Here is a 25,039-nt window from a genome sequence, read left to right as displayed (position 1 = left end):
AAATATTCCACCCCAAACTTTCTATTTTGGGAAAGTTCGGAGGGAATTCAGTTTTTTGGGAAAATTTCGTGTAAAAATGCAAAGTAAGTCCCCACTTGCATGTGCTTTGGTCCCCACTTGTACCAGATTTTCTGATTATGATTAAATAAATAAAATATCTACCTTTTCTCTTATTTCTTTACTATTTTATCTCTCTTATTCCAATCACTTCTCTTACGCCCAATCATTACACTTATACGCATTCAAACCAAGATTCCAGTTTTCTTTAAATCCACCCAAGATTCACAATGGGAAGAACTTAAAGGAACGGAAGGAGTATTAATTATTAATTACTAATTGTTTATTGCTTATCATTTATCATTTATTTCAGGAATATTATGTTAAGTGAAGTTCAGTTAAGTTAAGTTAAGTTCAGGAGCATTCAGTTCAGTTTAGTTCAATTCCGTTCAGTTCAGCTCTAAAGAACAGGGACTTACAGCTCAAGAAAAGTCCAAATTAGAAAAACTCATGCAACAAATAAAATCATGCATTAACCCCAATTATTATCTAATACTATTAGAGATCATTGGAAAAAAAAAAGGAGTGAAAAATAAACCTCACTCTGAGAGGATAATGGAAACCCTCAATTCAGACGAATCAGACACCAACAAAAATTTCAAGAGGAGAACAACAATGTCAACATCTTCTAATCATTGACTTTCAGAGGATTCGATCGATATTGTCACTCATACCCCTGCCTTCAGTACAATTTAAATCAAAAAAATAACCCAAATTTGAGACCAATTTCAAATAAATATTTTAAACACATGCATGTAAAAATCTGAAATAAATTAAGTACGAAATGCTGGTCTCCCTTTACTCAACTTACCGAAAACAATGAACATTAAACCAAAACAAGAATCCAAAATTCTAAATATGAAAGTATAAGCTTAATACATTACAGATTTAGAGTTCGTAAAAAGTACAATTACCTTTGTGAGTTTTTCCTTCGATTGATGATGGTTGGTTTTGTCGTTTTGATAAGAAAGTGAGGGAGAAAATGAGGATGTTTATGTGAGAGGTGCTCCTGGACTCCTGGTTCTAGACTCTGGAGTTTTCTATGCCCTGTCTAATAGGTTTATTTATGTGATATTGTATTTAATACAGGAGGGGCAAAAAATAGAATAAAAAATTACGCAAAAAAGAGGGGGCTCATTCGGCTTTTTTAAGCAGTAGAGATGCACAAAAACTAATTAAGAAGTTAAGCAATAGAAAATTACTATCAACAATCTCACGCGACTCGCATTTAAAAGAAAAATCCCCATGTAGGTTGTTGTCCGTAAGAACCTTGAACCTTATATGCCTAAATAATCGAGAGGAGGCAGAAAGTATCACATATCAAACATTGATAGGCTAATGAGGCTTATGAGATCAACGTACAATAATTAAACGCTATTACAATAACCAAAAACATCAGCATTGCTACTGAAATCTAGCCATTGGAAAAAACATAACGCCGTGTATCTATCAAAAAGGATAGCCTGGAGTTAATTCCATATCCTTCCAAGGTATCATGTTTCGACGATCCCTTCCCCTAAAAGATCTGGCCTTGAGACCACCGCTGACCGAGCCGATATCAGAATCTTTACACTTTCTCCCTTGTGAAGGTTGAGAAGCCTCATTTAAGTAGAGGTCGAAGATCATGGCAAGACAATGAACTTGATGTGATAAAATATTGTTTTCTTCATTAGGAGGTAACATCTTTAGTATGTGAACATTCACCTACAACAAGAAAATCAATCATTAATGACAATATCAAAAAGAAACCCATTCATGTGACCAAAAATATCAGCCTGAAATAGATGTTAATGCTCCTCAGGCAGCTCCTTTTAAGCCCTACAAGAAATTATTCAATTATCCAACAGTTAAGTTTGGGCAAGGTAGCATGACCGTTTATGCACAAAAGTCTAGTTCATATAAAAAATAAGCTAGAGTAATCATCAAACAGCAAAAGTGTAAGAGATGGGTCATTCATGTATCCTTTTTGAACAAAATCCTTTTCCGTAGGTAGGAAACCAATTCACAACCAAAGAATAACTGTTATCAGCAAGTCAAGTAGAAACTTAAAGTACCTTTCCATGTCCATTGGCGTGTTTAGGCAAGTTTCACGTTCTTTATACTCCAGCAAGTTTTTTTGGGGGGGTTTTCTCAAGGGCAATAGAAAGCACTTCTAATCCATCGAGGACCATTTATTAGCCACTGAGGGGCAAGGCTGATGACTGGATATTGCAGAAAGACGCTTCATCCTTTTGACACAAACTTGTTCTTTAAGGTATAAAATCAAGAATTTCTATATTACAATTAAGCTAAGGTATCAAATTTCAAGGTTTGTAGAATAACCCCAAATGACAGTGATTTCTCGGCTCCTAGAGGCTCAACAGACTTTTCTAACACTGTAACGCCTGTTGTGGCCGTTAAAACAACATAAAGCCCTTCAATTCTCCTCCGTCCCAAATTAATCTTCACACTTATCATTACACAGTTTAGAAGATAAGTTGTTTGGTTATTAAATATTAATTTATTGGAAAAGTAGATTTGAAATGAGATAGTGTGGTATTATTTTATTGAAAAATAGATGTGATAGAATATACGGGAGTATTTTATTTTAATTGAAAGTGAGAGTGTGTCGGCTTGGGTCCTTAATTTTTGGTAGTGGAAAGAGATGTATTAAAATAATTATGGGATCTTTTCTAAAATAGAAGTGTCAAAATTAATTTGGAATACATGAAAATGGAAAGCGTAAAAACTAGTCGGGGACGAAAGGAGATTTTTTCCTTTTTTTTAATTTTTTAATTTTTTTGAAGGTCAAGATTCTTTTTTTTTTCCATGAGAAAAGAAAAACTAGGCTAACTCCTAATATAAGATTAACCTAACTCATCTATTTTGGATGATTAACACAAAGTCGATATCGAAAGCTTCGAAACAACAGGTGACCGACAAACACGAGTGACCTCTATTAGCACAGAAGTCCACACCCTTATTCATCTCTCAAAAACAGGAACGCTGTAGATCCACTTCTACATCTGAATTGAGATTTCAAACCACTGCTTTTGCTTTTCAAAGGTCTACTTAACAAAGGGGAAGAAACGATAAGCTCTTGGTGCGACTTGGCAATTGGCATAGCCACTTCTTCGAAAATCTATAACGATTGAAGGCGAAAGCCTATAGATGGTTGATGATGTGACAAGGCTTTCACAGGCGATAGTTTTTATGTACATTCTCATCCCTTAGAAAGAGCAGCTTAAAAAACGGAACACCCAATTCTGGTAGCTAGATCGGCCAGGTGCCACTCTCTTCCTTCGTGATTTTGTGCCGTATTGAACAAACAAAACAAAAGAGGGCCTTTCGACCGAAGGACTTGTAACAGCATAACTAACATTCCAAGATCTGACTCGCTGCCCGAAAAGATTCTTGAAAAAGAAAGCAAGCAACCGACCACACAAGTACGGTAGCTAGACCGGCTAAGTGCCACTCCTTTTCTGAATAATTCTAACTTCATCGTGATTTCTTGTCGTGGTGAACAAACAAAACAAAAGAGAGCCATTTCAGCGGAAGGAGGACTTGTAACGGCATACTAACATTCCAAGATCCGATTCAGTTCCTGAAAATATTCTCGAAAAAGAAGGAACTTGCCTTCCGAGCAAGAAACTGCGTAACCTTACTAGTCCTAAATTCCCACTACCAATGAGAAACATTGAAGATCAATCCACTACCACACTTTGGGTATAACATTTTCAAATAAGTTATGAAAGGGGAGGCTAATCAACTACGCAAATATCGATCAAACTTGAAGAGATTTTAGTATATAAGCAATATCGTAGGCATTAGCTAGCTTCCCGCAAGTTTCCTAAGGTGACAGTAGTTGAGTTCTTAGAAAAAAAAAGGTGAGTACCAATTCCAATTCCAATTCCAATCCTTAAACTCAATCATTTCCTTTGAAAATTAATCTTTAGAATTCCATTGCTCAAAAAATTTCACCCAACACACTTTCCATCCACCCTGTTTGCCAGAGTAGGAGAAATGGTCTGCTTTCCCGTTTTGTTTGATTTACTGTTATAATGACAATTAATCAAAAAATTAGCCTCTTTGCACCGTGCTCACGGCAGCCTACTTGGAGCCGTCTCAAATTTAGCAACGGTAACATTGCATACTTACATAACTGATAGAATATCTGTTTTATCAAATTTCTATTCTATTTTGGAACTAGGACCCAGATGAAATGTTAATTTCAGTACGTTTTATGAATAACTAGATGAGTTTGTGGGACAACGCCCCATTTGCTACCACCTTTTCTCTATCAACCTCAATGTAACAAGAGCATCCTCTTAAAATTAGATAAACTTTATATTTCTAAATAGTAAAGCATCTCTAATTATTAAGCGAGAAATAAGGGATGTTATTATTAATATGTGAGAGTGAAAGGGTATTAAAGAGAAAATAATTGATGCCCATTTGTTGTTTGTAGCATTATATAAATGCATAGGTTGTTATTCATTTTCGAGTAGTCACATTCAAATATATTTAGAAGTTTATAGAATTAAGTGCATATATTTCCCTTCTATTTTATTGTGTATTATTGTGAGTCGCTATATTCAGAAAGGATTCTTAAGACAAGGTAATGCAAGGTCCAGCTTGTAGAATTTCATATATGCCTAAAATTGTGAAATTAAGAGAACTTATTTCAAGCAAAGGATTTCGTACCTATGCGTTCAAGTTTAGAAAATTCAAGTTGAGCTAAATTCACTTTGAATCAGAAAAAACAGTTTAAAATACTCCCTGTAGCCAAATAAAGTTTTCATATCCCTTGGGCACAAGTATTTAGGAGATAAGTTAGTGCGGTTTTGTATAAATATTAAAACTAAAGTTAAATTAAAGGTGAAAAATGGGTATATAGTATAATGGTTCATGTTAGCCGACGGTTCCTTATGATGGTTCATGTTAGCCGACCCAGATCATTTTGGTACTACGGCTTGGTTGTTGTTGTTATTGTAGTATAATGGTTGGTTTTTATTACATATTGAGAGAAAGTGAAGTGGAAACTTTATTTTGGGACAAACATTTTAAGAGAATGGAACTTTTATTGGGGACGGAGGGAGTAGCGCAAATCAATTTAAAACTGCATGTTTGGCAATTTAAATCAATTTCAATCTAATTTTGATCATAAAATTAGCTATAAGAAATTGGTGCAATTTGTAATTTAGTATTCAGATGAGAGAACTGCTTGTCCTAGTTGTTTTTTTCTCTTTTTTCCCTACTTTTAATATGATTTTCTATCCAAATAAGAAATAGTCGGTTTTGAACAGCAAAAGTTAATAATCGAATGTGACAAAATAAGAGTGAATCATCAGAAATCAGTTTTGATTAGCACATATTCTTAAGCAAGAAGTTTTAAACAGCAAAAATCAGATTGGTAAAACTCAGTTAAAGAGAACAATGCCTTAGAAAGTAAATTTTACTGCCTACCTCAGCTTCCATGGCTCGAAGTTCATTGTACCACACAGAGTGGTCAATGGGTGAACTATTTCCACCAGAATATTGTGAGAGTAAACTCAATTTGAAAAGAGGAGGCCTGAGAGGATACTCCTTGCTTATCCTAATCTGTCATCATAGACAATTAGTCAGCAAAATGAGCCAAAAAAAAACATAAGAGAAAACACGAACATCACAAGTTCTGAATATTTTCACTACCTTGACTTCAAGATCAACGTTCCCCTCTCCCGCATCTCTTTTCCGGGTTAAAACAAGATTAAACTCTTTAATTCCGTAATCCACCCAAGAATTCCCCTCGTCAACAGCACATTCAATTTCCTTGTCATTGTTGGTGGTGTCATCTACTTCACTTTCACTATCCATCATAAGGTCTGTGTCCTCCTCATATCGCCCAAAACTCTGGTTTCTGGCAGTTTTGACTGGAACTGCAATACTTTTTGAGATTAGTGCCATCCGTTTAGAATGTTTAACACCTGATCCTTGATTTAGATAAGCACTAGATTTCTCATCAGTCACAACTGTGGCTGGAGTCAAAGATGGAAGCTCCCCATCTTCCGTCATAATCCCCTCTTCCTTAGAGGAACTAGCTCTTCCAGCCATGTTAGCATCAAAAGCATCATGGTCTTGTTCCACATCAACTCTGGATAGAGAACCATCCTGGTTAAGAGAGGATCCTACATGTGACCATCTATGCAGAAAACACAGGTGTTCATGTGCGGCCCATGGAACACTTTGACAGATCAGAGTGGGCCATTTAAGGGCTGTAAGTGAATCAAGCTGTTCCCTGTAATCCAAAGATAACACTCAACAAAACAGACTCGACATAGACAAACACAACAACAGATAGCCTAGATTATTATTCAATCCCAGCTAACAAGTAAAACAGAATGAAGATGTACTTGATTGTGTATGCATCAATACATAAAAAATGTTAGCAGCTATAACTAAGCCAAAAAAGATGGGTTTTATATCCAAAATCAGCTACATTCTGGTTTTCATATGCAAACCCGCTGTCTTATATTCTATCTTATCACTTCAAAACCCAAACAAATAGAGCAGTGACTCACGAAAGTGCAAGCTGAGCCTTCGTCCTTAACCTGACTCTTTGCACCACCGTCTGCACTCGGTTTTGATGCCGATACAGTGAAAGTCCTGAGACAACAGCATCCTTACCAGTTTCAAACTTGCCAGCTTCATTACTAGTGGATGAGGGGGACACCTCTGGCAAAAAGTCGATTCCTGCCAAATGCTGGGCCCATTTATATGGACGCATAGTTCGTCTTTCATCAAATTCTGCTCCATCATCCAAGAGGAGCTTAGCCGACTACACCAATAACACATCAAAATATAAGTAAATTGCAGCATTTTAGAAGAAAAAAATCAATCAGAATTGAATTACTTGATTCTCCTTATGCCACAATCAATAACTAACCCTCATTCCCCAATCACATTGAAGTACACAACACAGTGACACAATTTCTTAGGGCCGTACCATACCGATCATCAAGCAGTTAACACGGAATAAGCAAAATGTTCATACCTGCTGAGGCAGTTCAAGGCCCTTATCATCAGGGAATAAATTGCACAGAATGTTATTTTCAGACCCTTGATCAGACCCCTCAACACCCACACAAACAACATTCAGCTTAAACAGATATTCAAACTTCAAAGTAACAAGTCTGGCAGACTTTGGTTCGCAAACTTCATTGTCGTACACATGGAGAATGATTCTTAGAGGATGAGCTTGATATATCCCAGCTGTGTCAACATTTTCCTTGCTAGCCACTTTTTTGGGCCGTTTTCTCCTCCTTTGTCCATCATCTTCCTCATCCACTACATCATCATCTATCCGTGAACTCTCCTGCATGGATGATGTGCCTGCATGGATGAAGTTTATCAGGTCATTCACTCAATCATCTGATGAAAATTGCTATACCAACAGATTCTAGACTAAATTTAAAATCATCAGACATTGAACTTATAACTTGTCTTACTTTTACTATAGAAACATGTTCTAAGGAAGATAGCTTATGACATGTTGCCACTACTGCTTGTACATTGTCTATTTTTTTACTTGACTTTGTAGCAACAAGATTAATACATCAAGATATACACTACAAAGAATAAACAACACAAAATGATCATCCGTTTTAAAAATTGAAGGACGAGTACAGATACCAGTGTCTTTATATGTTTGCCGCCGGACAAAGACCTGAGCATCTTTCAAGCTTCCAGTTATTTCCAAGTCAATATTTTCCCCAAAAGCTTCTTTTTGGGCCATGAACTGAGAGTAAATAATATACAATGGCGGAGGCAGCAACTCCGCCGCATGCAGCTGTTTTTGTTTCTTTGTATGTAAAAGTCCCAGTTGGTTTTGTGCAGGTAATGACGCTTTCTTTAAAGCCTTCAGATGTGAGGGGAGACTTGACAAAAATTTCTTTCTGTTGGCAATGGTCTCCAAAAGACTTTTCTTCTTCTGGTCCAGCTTCTCGCGAAACTTGCAAAGCTCTTTTCTCTGTTGAAAGACAAGTCAGCAGATCTCCCGATGCATCACGCTTAGTACATAATATTAAAGTCAAAGTGAAAACTACTTCTGCTAACTTTATTCCGCGAAGATATATTAGTGTGTATAAAAAATTAAAGAATTAAAAAAATTTAGACAAGCTATCATTTAACAAATAAAACCAAACAGCTTGCCAGCCCCTTGTATCACTAAGGCCTGTTCTCTTCACCTTATTCTTATTGCTTATTAGATCAGATCAGAAAATCAGACCAGACCAAACCAGAAAAGGCAAAAAGTACTCACAAAAAACATTCAAACAACACCAGACCAAAAACTAGAAGATAACAAGGCCTAAGTAATCCCCTGAAAAAACAGCAACAATCATCGGGGGGAGGGAGGGGTGAGGGTAAGTAATATAAAGATACTCTCCATGTCCCTCAAAAGTTTTCACACTTTCCTTTCTGGCACAAGTCCCAAAATAAACTTCCCACTTTTCTTGTTGTCTCTCTATAAATATTCTCCTACCTACTTTTCTCCCTACCCACTTCCTTTTGCATCTCTCTCCACACACTTTATCTAACATCTTTCTCTATCCCGTTTCTCTTACTCTTTATGTTTCTCCAACCACATCTAAGTTATTTATTCACATTTTCCTTAGTGGTGCAAGTCCCAAAATAAACCCAACACTTTGACACACTATTTTCTCCCTCTGTCCATACACTTTCTCTTACTTTTTATATACCTACCTACTTTCTCTAACATCTCTCTTTATCCCCTTTTTTTTATCTTTCTCTAACCGTCTACAAATTTTTACCCACACCTTTACGGCAAAGGTCCCGTGGTAAACTTCTCAGTTTTTCGTACTTTTCTCTCTCTATCTATATACACCTTTTTCTTATTGTTCTCTCTCTATCAGTTTTTCTGCCCATCCGAATTTTATATTCACACTTTCGTTTATAGCGCACTTAGTTTTAAAAAGCGTGCCTAGGCTCAAGGCGCAAGTCTTGGCGCCTCAGGCACCCTCCAAAAGGCGCGCGCCTTTGCGCCTTTTACCCAGGCTCAAGGGGCAGCACCTTGCGCCTTTTACCCAGGCTCAAGGTGCAGCACCTTTCGCGCCTTGTGGTATAAGGCTCTAGTTGTTGATAAGTAATATATTTTTTTGAAAAAAGGCCAAACCGCGTGACTTTAATGGCTCCTTAACAGTTAGAATTTACTATATTGAAAAGAGGAGAGAGAAAACCCTAAATTTTTCCATTTTTTCTTTGTCCCTTTCAGCGACAGGTCATACAAACTTTTGTTTTTCCCATTTTAATGTAAGATGTGCACAGTTCTTTTGATGATCTAAATGAATAGCTAGTAACTAAAATGTTAGCCTTCCTTAGTCCCTCTGTTGTCTGGTTTTTTTCCTCAAAAAGGCTTTTGGTATTACTGTAATTACTATTTTACCCCTTTGTGCAACAAATACTACTATTTTGATTATTATTTTCAGAAAATAAATACCACCAAAAAATATAAAAAAAATGTGCGCCTTGCATACGAAAAGCGCGCGCCTTCGCCTTGCGCGTAGGCTCCAGGGACTTTTGCGCCTTATAAAAATAAGATAGCGCAAGCCCTAAATAAACTTCACAATTCTTACTTTTTCCTTCTATACACTTTCTCATACTTTTTTCACTCTACCCACTTTCTGTTACATCTCCCTTGTCTCTTTCTAGTCTCTACCACATTCGAATTTTCTTATTCACATAAATCACATTAAACAACTATTAATAGTTCCATACCAAACAGAGGTGTAAAGATCGACCCATGGAGGGATAACAAAAAATGTCACAACCTCAACGTATCACATAAAAAAAAAAATTATAAAAGTAAAAAGATCAAGAAAAGTTAAGTTGCACGCATAGTCTAATACTAGCCTCCAGCTATAAAATAACCTTCAAAAATCAATTAAAAGAATTGTTAGTAATAAAATTTGAACAATAAGCACGCATACTCCTAAAATCCCACTAGTTTGTTTTGCATTCCCAGTGGACCACTAGACTCCCTTCCAAAAAATTTCAACAGAAAAAGGTTGAACCCAACTTAATATTTATCTCAAACAAAGTTACAGATATGTGCCAAAGAAAGAGAATCCAGTGACAAAAAGGCAATGATGATTAAGACAATCACAGGGTTATTTTCATATTTCAAGTCAAAATGTACTCTTCTAACTAGTGAGGCTCACCAGTCACCCCTTCTAACAAGATTTTGTCAGGTTGAAAATAGCTAGCAAGCTAGGAACTTGGGTCCTTTCACTAAGAAAATTTCACAATGGCAATGTTGTAAGAATGGAAGCAGCTAAGTAGAAACTTTAGTTCTTTTCCAAAAAAAAATCATGGACTACTTAGCCCTAGTGGCTTTATGAAAGTTCATAGCTTACTAGAAGAAAATCATGACAAGAACGTATGATATATCAGATATTTGAAGATGGTAGCTAGGACAAGAAGATGCAGATTCTCAAAAATAATTTGGAAAAACAGATGTAAACGAGGAAAATTTATATCAAGTAAATTATAGATGATTGTAATATTGATGCTGTTGAATCATCAAAATGGTGTTTACAATCCCGGGCCTTTGAGTAACTACACGCTAAGCAAAGTATGATAAACTCTCAGAAATATCTGCTTAACTTCTCTCTTCAATCTCCTCTATATCGAAGTTCTGCTTGCTTTTTCCTTCTCTCTTCCAAAACAAATTCTCTAACTATTCCCCCAGGTACCTAAAAATGAAATTCCCCAAAGTACCTAGTAAGTAAAAGTGAAATTATAGATGACTGTAATATCGATGATATTGAATCATCAAAATGGTGTTTACAATCTCAGGCCTTGGAGTGGCTGGACACTCCCAACTACAAGCTACGCAAAGTATAATGAACTCTCACAATTTTCTGCCCAACTTCTCTCTCTGCAATCTTCTCTATATAGAAATTCTGCTTGCTTTTTCCTTCTCTCTTCAATAATAACTTCTCTACTTATTCACAAGCTACACATAACAAAAATAGATGCCATTCCCAAAATACCCCTTCCTCCAGGTCGTGTATTACAGTAAGTTGTCAATGATAGTTGATGTAGCTGGAAAATTGTGGGCCACGACGATGTGTGATGTTTCATGGTATGCTTGTGGTGAATAGTTGAAGCTGTTGTGCGCTACTAGCCTACCACAATTTTATACTAATGAACACTGCTATAGCATCAGGTGGAATAAAATAACAGCTAAGTAGATATCCCTTCCAGGATTACTTTTCTCTCGACAAATGAGGTAATATCTCGTGTAATCAGGCACATCAGTGAATGACACTGGTGGCTTGACAAGAACAGATGAACGAACACTGAGGCAACCACCACTGTCCATCAGTTGAACATCCTTATTACAATTGAGAGAGGACATCAACCCAATTCAGCCTCAACTATTCATTAAGCCTAGGACAATAGCTTCATAAAGTCTAGGTGAGGAGGGTCACTCCCGAACGAGACTCTGTATCCACAAATTGATAGGTCCCAACAATAGCAACCACGGCATATATGGCCTCCTCAGGCAATAGAGAACCTAAAAGGCATGTCAAGCCAATTTTTAGCTAACCTCAGCAACTCCGACCAAAAGAATTGAACGTCAGTAAATATGTAATCTTCTTTATTGCAAAACCCTTATTATGTATCCATCCTCTCTTTTCCTCGTGAAAAAGAAAACTATTAACAGAAACATAAAATAAAAAAGCAAGGCAAGCTTTCCTCAAAGAATAAAAACTACTTAAAAATTCACTCAGTTCCTTGAATGTCCAGAATCGAGTAATTCCTAATTTGTACAAGCCCCAGCCGCTTTCACCCACAGGGATTATTAAATGTTACACTACTCAACAACAGACTACAGTGACAAGCTGATACCTGCATAGACACTTTAAGTGTGTTTCCAGCTACACACCACAAAAAATTGCCATCAAGAAAATGCCACAACAGCTTTTACCCTGTAGCCTCTCCAAACCCCATAAGTAGTGTCTACTAGAAACACAAGACAGAAAAAGGGAGAACCCAGGAATCCTGATGCACAAAACAACTTCCAATGAAGAATAATAACATGTTTGCAGGATTTTTGTATAAATCGTGCCCAATGCTAGTTTCCAGACAAAACCACTCACCCTAAGCAGAACCTTAACTTTCCAAGTGAAAAACTGGAAAATGAGTGTATCGCACGTTCACACTGGCAAAGATAGACAATGCATGAAGGATATGCGTTAAAGGTTCCCTATTAAATCACCCACCCATAGCCTCAAATCTTGCACCTCATATAATAAAATAAAAAAGGCGAAAATAAAATTTAGACGAAAGTTCATCTTTCACCCATTGGGATTTAGGTAGACCTCCATAATGATGATCTCAGGCATTGCCAACATGGAAAGTGGAAACAGGAGCATTACGAAGTGTGCAAAAGCAACAAAAAATCACTGAGGTCAAAAAAAGCTGCTCTCCTGTCTACATAAAGAACACAAAGGATACCTAGATTATGAACTTTCATTGAGAAGCATGCCTCACCGACACAGCACATTGAGAATTAATCCACCCATTTTAACATTAAACTACATTTGCTCTTGATGACAGAATACAAAGGGATTAAAATACAAGAGGAAAATGCCACAATTATTATCCCAGCAAAGCCATGGGGTTAAATCTCCAATATGGTCGTGGTTATGGTCGCACCGCTAACAAGGCCAATGCATATGGTTTGCGTCTGTTGTGGCCTAAGAACTCAGTCACGATAAGCTCAATAACATTGCAATTGTGATGCGGCCAAGTTTAAAACCATGAGCCAAACTGCATTCTTAGTCAACAACAATCTATGAAATCCGAAACATCCTTCCACTTCTCGTGAATTACACCATTTCCACTTCACATTATGGTGTTTTTTCATTTCCACCAACTCAAAACCACACCAGAAAAACAGCTCTATTTTCTACACTATTTGCTGCAGCCACTGTCTAAACAGAGAAAGATAGCAAACTACAATTTCACAAAGCGAAAAGTACACCTTCCATCCATCCAGTCTCATTTAATTTTGCAATTACAAGCTCCCAAAAAACCTGTGAAGAGATTGCCTCAACGAGACACCCCAATCAAATTGGGGACCTAACTCTGAACTTGACAGCCTACTAATGCAACAAATTCTGCTAATAAATATTTATACCTTGTACTACCTGAAATTGTTTTTCCTTCAGTATCTTGAAGTAATAATATTAACACAATCAGATATCCTTCACTTAAGATTTAAGAAATCACAAGAATTGAAGATTCCTGAATCTTCATCTACCACACAAACAATTGAAGTTAAACTCCTCATTTCCTGCCCAAGAAACACCACAAAGAACTGATGGCCCAGCAAAATTTACAAGGGTTACATACATGGTTGTTAAACTCCCGATTCGGATCTTACGATTCTACGACTCTACGATCCCAAAACACGCCACCGATCCGGATCTTAGATAGGATCTTAATGTGTGTAGGATCTTACGATCCTACCTCAATAAAAAATTTAAGTGGTAGGATCTTAACACGATCCCACGATCCAACGATCCGATCCTACGATTCGATCTAGCATAAAATAATTTAGGATAGTAAATCATTTTTTTATTACCAAATAGTTCATAATCACATATTATTAGAATTATCATACTTTTCTAGAAATAAATTAGTTATAAAAAAATAAGTATCATTTTTACTAAAAGGTAAGGAAATTCATATAATTTTATCAATTATGATTTGAAGTTGATCATAACTAAAATCCTAATTTAAACAAACTTGCACACCTCTTATTAATTGCACTTGAATCTACGCAAGTATTAATCTTATGTGAGCAAAAAAATGATCTTTAAGTATTAAGATTACTTGAATACATGATTTTACATTGCATTTTAATAATATACATATTATTTTTACTATTTAGTAGGATCTTACGATCCTACGATCCGACTCTACCGATCCGATCCTACCCCCTTTCATCGATCCAAGGTGGGATCCCGATCCTGACAACCTTGGTTACATAGATGACCAATTGTCAAGAAAAAACATGAGGATGGAAAAACCCTAAACTAGAGCGGCCTACTTGTTCATACTCCATTCACTTGTAGGCTTTTACTCAAAAACAGTATCATGACACCTTGAGAAGATGGTCAACAAGGAAGGTAATTAGCATCTACTTAGAAGACGGGTGAGCTGGTGAAGGCAGTCAACAAGGAAGGTAACTAGAAGACGGGAGAACTGGTAAACTTTGGAAAAGGAACAAATACAGATAATTGGTTATAGAAATAGATGACAGTCTTGATACTTGGAGTCGGCGATCAACACCTTAGACAATTAGTATCCAATGAACCAACCCATAGCAAGATGACCAATGAATGTATGATGAGGTCAAAAATTAACGACAAAAATTGCACGAAAAGGAACAAAATCTGTCAATATCAATAACAAGTCTGCAAAAGATACTTTCTTGAACACATGATTAATAGATCAGAAGATAAATAAATGACTACCACACTATGCACACAACTTTGTGATAGCATAGAGACAAAAATTAGGATTACCTGGAAAAGCTCATAATTAAGCCTCTTCAACATCACATTGTGAGCAGTTTCATTTGATATGGCAATTCCTTTAAACTCTTCAGGAGCTTGACTGAAAAACTCAGCCTCGGTAACAAGTTGAATGTCAGGATATTTGGATTTGAAGTCTTTGCATGCCTTTATAGCTTTCAGGTAGTGGCTCTTCTCATACATCAAATTATGAAGCTGCAAACTCGTTGAGTCCACAGGTGCTTTTACACGTTCAGTCTCAGCTTTCACACGATCTTCTTCAATCAAGATATTACGGTTCGCCTACATCAACATCATCTTTCATGAATTCATGACACCTTACAAAGGGTTAATTACTACCAGATTATAGTTCTTATCCCTTGAACAAATTAAAGACTTAAAACCACAGCTACAGATTAACAAGACTATGCCCAAGTGACATGAGGGCAGTTTTCTCTATATAGGCACACAGCCATGACATCAGTTTGGAAGTTGAAAAAGTGATATGGGAAGTCCTGGATAAAAGGAAAGCAGCATAATAAAACAATAATACTGTTACAATATGCCTTGAATGGGTCAAGCCCCTTACAGCAACGACTCAGCACGGGGATCTGTTATTGTACACTAGGTTATCTGTTTTGGGCCTATTTTCTGGGCTTTTCCACAACTATCTAGAGAGTACTATATAAATTTTCTGGGTCATAAACCTAGTTGTATTCTGTATTCTGTACTCCTCAAGATCAACAAAACTTTCCTCTCCCCTGCCTGTGGACATAGCTAACATTTTGTTAGTGAACCACGTTAAATCTTTGTGTTCTTTATTTACGTTATTTATAATCTTTCTTGTTTCCGTTATAACAAACTCCACTATAGGTAGTACTATTTGATGATACCAAATTTCCATATTTCTAATATACTAGACCTACATTGTTCAAGACTAAAAGATATGAAAATTTAGGCGCAACAAAATTTACAGCAATGTGGGCAAGTCAATGACGGAAAGTTGGGTCAATTGCCATTATCCGATCAAAAGACCTAGTCAACAAAAAAAAGTTATTTAAGGTCCCAAATTGCCACTTTCCTTATATAAGTTCCTTTCCCACAAAGTCTACGTTATAAAAGGTCATTTCTAATAAGAAGTCCTTGAAAAAATTGCCGCCGATGGATAACAGGATTAAAAAAAAAAAAAAAAAAAACTATTGCTAAACCAAGAAAGAAATTTAGCGGGATAGCTTTACCCATCGTGTGATATGCTAAAACTCCATTATGTCTTCTTAGATAACTTGGATCTAACTAAAAGCTACTAGACCTACTAGAGTGTTGTTCGGCTGCCCTTTTTTAATGGAAAGATAGAATATCATGGGAATTTGCATGCAGGGTAGTTGTTTGGTTGACCATTAAAGGAGAAATGGGGGAAGTTCAATTACTTAGGAATTTCTAATTCCCAAAAATCAAGGGAAAGCCTTAGGTCACTTAAAATTCTCTTGTTTTACATTGGGTGTATTTACCTTTAAAATCCCTTCTTAAAGTAGCATTTACATGAAGACAATTAAAATTCATGGGAAGTATATAAATTGAACCAAACCCAACAAAGGAAATTATTTCAAGGGAAGTGCAAATTCCTTAGTGTCAACCAAACAACTTTAGCACAATTCCAAGGAATTCAATGAGGGAAATTACATTTCATGAAATACAACTTTCCATGGGAACTTAATTCCCGTGTAAACCAAACAAGTAAGTCAACTAAGTCAAGAATGACTTGACATTACCTTAAAGAGTATTTTAACCGCATTGCATACTCTGTTAGAACTTGAGGGTCATTGGGTTAAACGAATCAAGAAAGAAAGTCTAATAAGTATTAGTTATTGGTTGGAGTAGAGAACTAAATCTAATTATTCTTAATTCGAATAATTTATGCATATACAGAAAAGGACACAGCCCCCCTCCTCAGCCACAACAAATTCGTTTCTCCCCAGTCCCCGCAACTTCGTCTCTAACCACCACCAGCTCCCTCCGCGGAGTCTACCTCCACCCCCTTTCCATCACGCTTCGCCCTTAACCACCTTCCACAGTACCACCAAGGCACCAACACAGAAATTCCACTCTTTCTCCCGCTTGCAATCCTCGAGATACAAGTGGTTGCTATAGTAGATTCGGCCAACGGATCAGTAAAAGCCTTGAAGAACTTCTGGTGGGTTGCAAGGGGGTAAAGAGGGCCGGGTAGTCGTCAAAAGGTGGTGGCCTGCTAGGGGAGGAGGTGACGTGGTTGCCTGGATGCCGGTGGTCGAATGATGGTTTTTGAAGAACATGGTTTGTACAATCAACTTTGACTGCCAGAAATGGATATGCAGTTGAAAGTGAGAATATCTAAATTTTAAACTGGTCTACCTGTTTGGTGGTAATGGAATTTAACTTCCTGTAATTCATTTCGCAACAGTTTTCAAAGCTGCTCTCTTATTTCGGACCTACATTTCAGTAAAGCCCCTTGATGTCAAACTTCAATGATTGCATCACCAATCCCATGTTATTATGCATACCGAATCAATCACCAAAAGCACCTCTGAAAATACTCTCAAACACAGGATAATATTTCTACAAATCAACTCTCATAGTCTCATCATTTGTTGAATGCCTCTAAAAAGACGCCTACCATGTTACCCCTAGCTTTACCTCAACGGTGACAAAGAGACCATTTCAAATAGACAAGCGGAAAATTGCACGCTTGAGAGACAAATGAGCCTTAGGCAGAAACAAAGCAAGCTACTTAATTGGATCAAATCTTACTCAAACAGCAGTGCAAAACACATACTCACCACCTATACCGTCACTCGAGCTCAATACAAAGGGTAATTCCAAATCAATAACAGTTATTGATGAATAGTACAAATTACATGGCATAATCGTAAAATAAATAGATTTTCAAGATATATATTTAACTTCAATATTTATTCATTTATGCTCACATTTTATTCAATTAACTTCAAATTTATATTCAGTTATCCTCAAATTTTATTCATTTAATTCACGTTTTTTGCTTTTAAGTTTTCCTACCGATTTAGTTACGAAAATGTCAGGTTAGTTATTGATATATACTTTTCCCAATACAAAATGTTAGGCGGTAGAATTAGTAGATACTCCGTACAATTCAGGACAGCCTTTGAGTGAGTTAGGCGGTAGAATTAGTAGATACTCCGTACAAGGCTATAGTGTACAAGATTCACCATTAATTTGTTTACACATCATCAAACCCACTAAAAAATGAGAATGAAAGACAATAAATATGTCATTTCAACCAATAGAAAAACATGGTGTACAAGATGTACACTAGGGGTACATGTAGTAGGATCCTAACAAATCATCTCCCTGCTTCATGTTTCGGAATTACATACTCACATCATCGCTGATAACTAACATAACAACAATTGCACCAGACTAAACAATAGAACCCTAGAATTCGAATTTCTAAACATTCACAATCCAAGCAACTAAATAAAATTCCACCATGAAAATTTACTGGAACGGTTACGAACCCTAGAAGTGAGAGAATTAGAGATAAACCTGGCGAAGTGAGACGAAGTGGAGGAACATCTGAGTAACAAGCTCGCGAAGCTCAGGTTTTGCTTTGTCGTCCTTTTTGAGAGAAAGCATCTTCGCAACTATCTCTTCCACAGAAATCTTGCTCTCTTTCAGCATATCATACGGAGATTTCTCTACCTTTTCTGCGGTTTTAGAAAGAACAATAATGTCTTCCGACGTCGCCGATGTCGCTGTCGCTGTCGCTGCCGCTGCCGCTGCCGCTGCCGCCGCCGCATCTTCCATCTTAACATCCATGGCTGCTACACCAGAACTTGTCAGTTCAAGGAAGTTTGACACCAATTCCTCAAATTGTTGATTTTCCGTTTGTGCAAAAAAAAATCCGAGTTAGGGCTCCGTTCTTTTTTACATAATTTTAGTTCCGTTCCTTTCAGTTCAATTCAGTTCGTGCAATCAATTTTTTTTTTTTTTTTTTTTTGGACGGGGAAGAACAATATCATTGATAATAAGTCATAAGACATTTAAAATGATAAAATAGATTTGCATACCACACATTCAAAGAAAATATATAACTATTATAATCAAAACAATTACTAGTATGCATCCTAAAGCACATCTCGTACTCCATCGCTTCTAACTTGACGCGAGCCGTGATTTTCGATTATTTCACATTTTTCCAAGTAGAGCCTTTCGCAATCTGCGCATTGGCAGGTCTCTTTGTATGTCTTGTCCGGAAAGAGGAGGACTCAATGATTATTCGTTCGCCGGAACCAGAAGTAAAAATTTTGGTAGCAGAAGTATTTACAGGCTCTCTAGGAAAATATGTTGGTCTAGCAGAAACAATTAGAGGGTTTCAATTGATCCTTTCCGTAGAATTAGACAGTCTTCCTGAACAAGCTTTTTATTTGGTAGGTAACATCGACGAAGCTACCGCGAAAGCTATGAACTTAGAAATGGAGAGCAAATTAAAGAAATGACCTTAAATCTTTGTGTACTGACTCCGAATCGAAGTATTTGGAATTCAGAAGTAAAAGAAATCCGAATTGTTCTGGTCGACGATAAATATTACTTACATGGGGTGTACGATAAATATTGCACACCGAAGTTAAAGTTAACTTAAGATGCTTAAAAGTTACCCGTATATATGTAAAAGTTATCTATTTTTTAGTGATAAAATTTTTCAATTTAATAAAAAAATATTTCTTCAAAACTACTAATAATGTATAACATTAATCATTTAACCCTTTAAAATATTTATCTATCAACTTTTTTTAATAATTTAAAAGTTAAAGAAAACTGGGTAAAAGTTAGAGAAAACTGGGTAAAAGTTATGTTGGGGTAAAATAAATTTATTATACACCTTGAGCATGCAAAACCTTTTGGAGTTCAGTTCAGTCCGTTCAATTCAACTCATTTCAGTTCAGTTTAACTCGATTCAGTTCGTTCAATTCAACTCATTTTAGTTCCGTTTAACTCAATTCAGTTCAGCTCCATTCAGCTCGGTTCGGTTTAGTTCAGCTCCATTCATTTCAGTTCAAAAGAACGACATTGTGTTCAATTTCGTCTTTAATAATCGTATTTTATTATTTTGTTTATTATTGTAATGCTTAATATTACTATTAATTATATTGTAATGTTCTTATTTTTTATTATATTTTTTTGGGGTAAATAGAGAATTTTATTGCCAAAATGTAGAGATTACAAGCAGTACCAACCAAAGAACCAACAAAAACTACAACTGCAATTAAGGCAGCACAACCTGCAAATCAAACAAAAAAAAAACACAACAACAACTGTAGCAGATCAAAACCAGCGCAGAAGTAGAAGCTGCGTAGAAGCACCCAACCTACACATAGTAGAGCAACATCAACAGCCTAAAAAGAATCAGCAGTTGCACCCAATGTAACACCCTAATAATTCCTTGCTTTTGTAAAACCATTTTCCGACTTAAAATAAAGGAATTACTAAAGTATTACCGCCACCGTGATAACGATTAAGGCTAGTACCAGAATTACGCAGCGGAATTTAATGTCAACTAACTTTTCAAAACATAATTAATAAATATCGAGACCTCCTACAAATTGGAACCATGACGGCCCAAAACCAAAGTATAAAAAGTTCAACGAATTCAAACATAATTAAAGTATTAAGTAAAATAGTTCAAATTACGAAAGCATGCAACTCTCCCGATCATCCCAAGCCACATGATTTCGATCTACCAACCTGCTATATTATTCTACTCTCCATCAATGCAAGTGCAAATGATAGATCATCATAGGGTCATTAAGGCAAGGGCCATGACCAAAAACACAAAGCACGTAGTCAGCAAAAGCTGAGTACTTACAAGAATAGGGTAAAACAAAACTAAAACATACATCACTCACTAAATGCTAATCAACATGCATAAGCCATTTAATAATTAACAAACAAATCATGAATACAAGACTCGACGCTTGACTCGACTCTTGACTCCCAATTTAATTAGAATAAGCTTCAAACGGGCCAAAGAAATATTCCATAGAGGAAAAGGTGATGGGAGCCAACCATACACCAAGTAATAAATAATAAAATCGGGCCATACCGAGTGTCGGGCCATACCGACGGAATTCCTGCGCATAATATAAATGAAACAACGTCTTGTATCATTAGTAGGAGATCAAGCTTTCCGGCAAGTCTCCCCCCATTGTTCATACTCAAGGTATATACGTTCCAAGAGTTTTGAAGCTTGTTCTGGTTGCACTTTACGTTTATTAATATTTTATTAAAGGCGAACTCAAGACTCAACAACATACACACATACAATTAATAAACAACAACCAAAACAATCTTATTTTAATGCTTTAGGACTTGTGATCAACCAAGCAAGACACTTGTGAAATTATTACCATGTTCCTCCTCACAAAAGTGAGATTCCACATCATGCCCATTAACATGAGGGTTGTGCCCTTGCACGACAAATCCTAATTCATTTCATATAATATTCCCAACTGAACCCTACATGTGCGGTGGCTTACGTGAGCTAACCCTTCACATGTGGTAAAATAAATAGTACAACGAGGTACGAATAATTGGCTCAAAGTATGCTAGATATCCCGTACAATAGCATAATAATAAATAATCCATCCCTTGCATATGAAACAAACCATACATGTATAAATATTGAACAACATGATTGACAATGAAATCCATACTCATAATAATCTCAACATGCTTGTTCAACAACTAATCCAATACATCCAACATCATAATTCACATGATCGTTCACCAAAATAAACATGAATCCACATAATATAATTCACATCAATACAATCATGCAATTCTCTTGACAAATGGTGTGGTCTCCCTTGACTTGTACGTACCTTGAATACCTAAGCGTAGGGGCCACTTTGCAATACGAGCACTCACTTAGAAATCACCTCCTATCACCAAAATAATGAAACTTAAATTATTTCCATGTTCATTAAATTTCCAGCAACTTTATAAAATCTTAAACCTTATTTAAACTTTAGAATTCAATCGTTCTTCAATAAAATAATCGTCTCAATTTGCAAAACCAATCCCTAGTATGAAAACATACTTTTGCCGCCCTTAAAATCAATAAAAATCAACACTTTAAGCCTTTATATAAATCTGAAAATATAATTGATTATCATAATTAAAATCATCACATAATTATGCTAATCAATTGACTCATTAGGTCTAGGTCAAAACCCTAACTTGAAAATCCCAATAAAACCAATTTAACATCATAAAAATCAATTCTTTATTAAATAAACGAATCTGAAAATTCATGCTTTAATAATTAAAACAAGCCTAATGAATCACAACACATCAATCCTCAAAGCACGGTGTTCATAACCGATTCCCAGCATTTTAATCATTCAAAACAATAATAATATTATAATTTAAAATACGGAATTTAAATAGAATAGGTAAGGAAGAAGAGAATTATACCAATCCGGCCTATAGCACGGAACAACCACGAATTAATTGTGATTGGACGAAAAAGATTGAACAATGAACAAAACAACACACACACACACGCGCGTGCGCGGCAGAGGAACGAAGCACGGCACAACAGCGCTGGCGCTGGGCGCTATGCGCGAGGAAGGGGCGAGAGAGGGAGCAGGGGCGCGCGTGCTGGTGCGCGAGGGTGAGCGCAAGGCAGAGCGACGAGAGGGGAAGTGTGGGCGTGCGACTGGCAGCACCACACATGCAACAACAACGACGCAGCAAGAGGGGAAGGCACACGAGTGTGCGGGACGACGGGCGAGGCACACGGGCACGAGTACGCGAGTGCTGTGCGGGTCGTGCTGGTGAGCCGGACAAAGAGAGGAGAGGGAGAGGAGTGTGAGGCAAGAAAGCAAAAGAGGGTTTATGACAAAATAGGGGGATCATTTAATGAGGGGAGTCCTTTTTTATAGGCTCCCTATTTCTAATGGGCTAGGCTTAGGAAAATAGAATTGGGCTTAGGGAATTAAATGATTGGGCTAGCTTAGGACTTGAATTAAATTCTTTTGATTGGGCTCGTTTAGTAAAATGAATTTGACTTTTCATTTAAAACCCAAACTTTTGAAATTACTTGCAACCCATTAAATTTCCCGACTCGAAAATTAAATTCGTTTCGTAATTAATTAAAATAATAAATGTTCTAATTAATTAAAATACATTTAAATAATATTTAAATGCGAAATAAATTCCAAAAATCGTAAAATGCTTTATAAATATAATAAAATATATTTATAAATATTATAAAATTACGAGGTATTACACCCACTTGTACCTAGCAGAACCAAAGAAGCAGAAGATGTATAAAAGACCAACCTGCACACACCAGAAACACAACCAACAGCAAGCCAACAAGCCCTCCAAAACAAAACAAAACAAACATCACACCACAGTAGTAGCCTGCATACACAGATGAAGGAAATATGTCCTTCACCCAAGGTGCATTAAGTCTAATCAAGGTTCAGATTAATTGCGAACAATTAATTCAGTAAGATCAAGTGATCGGAACAGCAAGCTGGAGCAATGCTTCCGATCAGTGAGTTCTAATCTATATTAGGCTCACAACTTACTCTTGACTGAACCTATAAGGTCACACCAATGACATGTAACAGATCACCGGATTAAATGAATCGGAAATTCATTTAATAGATTTTCGGGAATTAGTTCGGAAAAACATATTATACGATACGACCTTGCATCGTAATCGTATATCGTATCGCGAATATTCGTAAGCTGGGCAAAACTAATAATCGTATCGTACGACGGTGATTCGTCGTGTACGATACGATAAATATTAGTCGTAAAGCGTTCATCGCGAATACGAGCCGCAATGGTGCTGTCGGCCCGTCGAGCCAAGCGCGCATGCGCGCAAGGCCCAACGAGCCAGCGAGCTCGCAATGCAGCAAGCAAGCCAGCCCACGTGGCCACGGCAGCGCGCACAAGCACAACAACACAACATCGAGCAAGCAAAGGCCCACGGCCCATCGCTGCTCGGTTGCGTTGTGGGCTTCGTGTTAGGTTATGACAAATATAAAACATATATTTCATGCGGAAAAACCATAAAGCCAGGAATCCAAATAATTTCCACATAGTCAATTAGCATAATTTAGAATATATACATGTGACGCGTGCCTTCCCTAGCTGCTCCCGAACCGAACAAGAACAAGTTTAGGACTCCAAGTGTAGTTCCTCCGTAGATAGTCCACAGCGCGTTCACATCCGCCTTAGATTCAATTAACTAGAATTTAACCTAAGGTGTTATGTTATTCGTACTTAATTATTTGGCAAATTATTAAGCTTAGTTTTTAACTTAAAACTATATGAATACTTTAAATTGATGCATATAAATTGTGATTTCCATCACCTATTTATAGCGTAGGATTATCGGAACTAGAAACCTACTAGGATTCATTTTATCTAATTCAATTAGAATTAGACTTAAATTAAATATATTGATTTTAGTGTTTAGCTTAACAACCAACTCTAGTAGTTTTAGGAAAATAATCTAATCGGACAAATCCTAAACGCCTAAGGATTCGAAACACGCACGAACACAACGACACGCACGAACAGCCCACGAGGAGCTGCTGTGCGCGCGCGGAGCTCGGCCCAACAAGCAGCCACGCGACCCATTGCAAGGGCTGCTGCTGCTGGCCTTGCCTTGCTCGCTAGGCCTGGCCTTGCTTCGTGCTCGGCTGGCCCTGCTTGCTTGGCGGGCTGCTGCTGCTCGCTTGCTGCGCTTGCGCGGGCTTCGCTAGGCGCGGGCCTAGCTTCGTGCTGGGCCTTGCGTCTAGCAAGCTCGTCCGATGTTTATTTCGTACGTCGCGCTTCCGATTAATTTCCGATTCCGGAATTCATTTCCGATTCGAAAAATATTTAATATTTCCGATTCCGGAATTAATTTCCGTTTCGAACAAATATTTAATATTTCCGATTCCGATAATATTTCCGATTCCGGCAATATTTCCGTTTCCGACAATATTTCTGATTCCGGCAATATTTCCATTTCCAATAATATTTTCCGATACGTACCATGTTTCCGTTTCCGGCAACATCTACGACTTGGATAATATTTATATTTCCGATACGATCCATATTTCCGTTTTCGGCAATATCATCGTTTCCAGAGTATTCATAATTTGCCTTTTGACGATTTCAGCTCCCACGGGGACCGAGATCCGCCGATTTCGAATATCCATAAATGGAATATTTAATTCACTTAAATACTTGATCCGTTCACGTACTATTTGTGTGACCCTACGGGTTAAGTCAAGAGTAAGCTGTGGATTAATATTATTAATTCCACTTGAACTGAAGCGACCTCTAGCTAGGCATATAGTTCACTTGATCTTACTGAATTATTAACTTGCATA

At 37.0% G+C, this 25,039-nt stretch overlaps 1 protein-coding gene across 1 annotated transcript; it reads right to left on the bottom strand.

Moving 5' to 3' along the window:
• Positions 1 to 1,255: 1,255 nt before the first annotated feature.
• LOC110786718 (THO complex subunit 5A) lies at positions 1,256 to 18,554 on the bottom strand. The gene is made up of 8 exons (XM_021991291.2): positions 18,183 to 18,554; positions 14,637 to 14,927; positions 7,708 to 8,044; positions 7,070 to 7,407; positions 6,597 to 6,853; positions 5,728 to 6,313; positions 5,503 to 5,637; positions 1,256 to 1,761 (listed from the first exon to the last, which is right to left on the bottom strand). Exons 1-8 carry the CDS (start codon positions 18,453 to 18,455, stop codon positions 1,507 to 1,509), a joined length of 2,472 nt encoding a protein of 823 aa, XP_021846983.2. The 5' UTR covers positions 18,456 to 18,554; the 3' UTR covers positions 1,256 to 1,506.
• Between the last annotated feature and the right edge of the window lie 6,485 nt (positions 18,555 to 25,039).

Source organism: Spinacia oleracea, chromosome 3 (assembly GCF_020520425.1).
Source record: "Spinacia oleracea cultivar Varoflay chromosome 3, BTI_SOV_V1, whole genome shotgun sequence".
NCBI classification, from domain to species: domain Eukaryota; kingdom Viridiplantae; phylum Streptophyta; class Magnoliopsida; order Caryophyllales; family Amaranthaceae; genus Spinacia; species Spinacia oleracea.
Note: the sequence above shows the minus strand (reverse complement) of the source record. Positions and strands in the feature narration are given on the sequence as shown.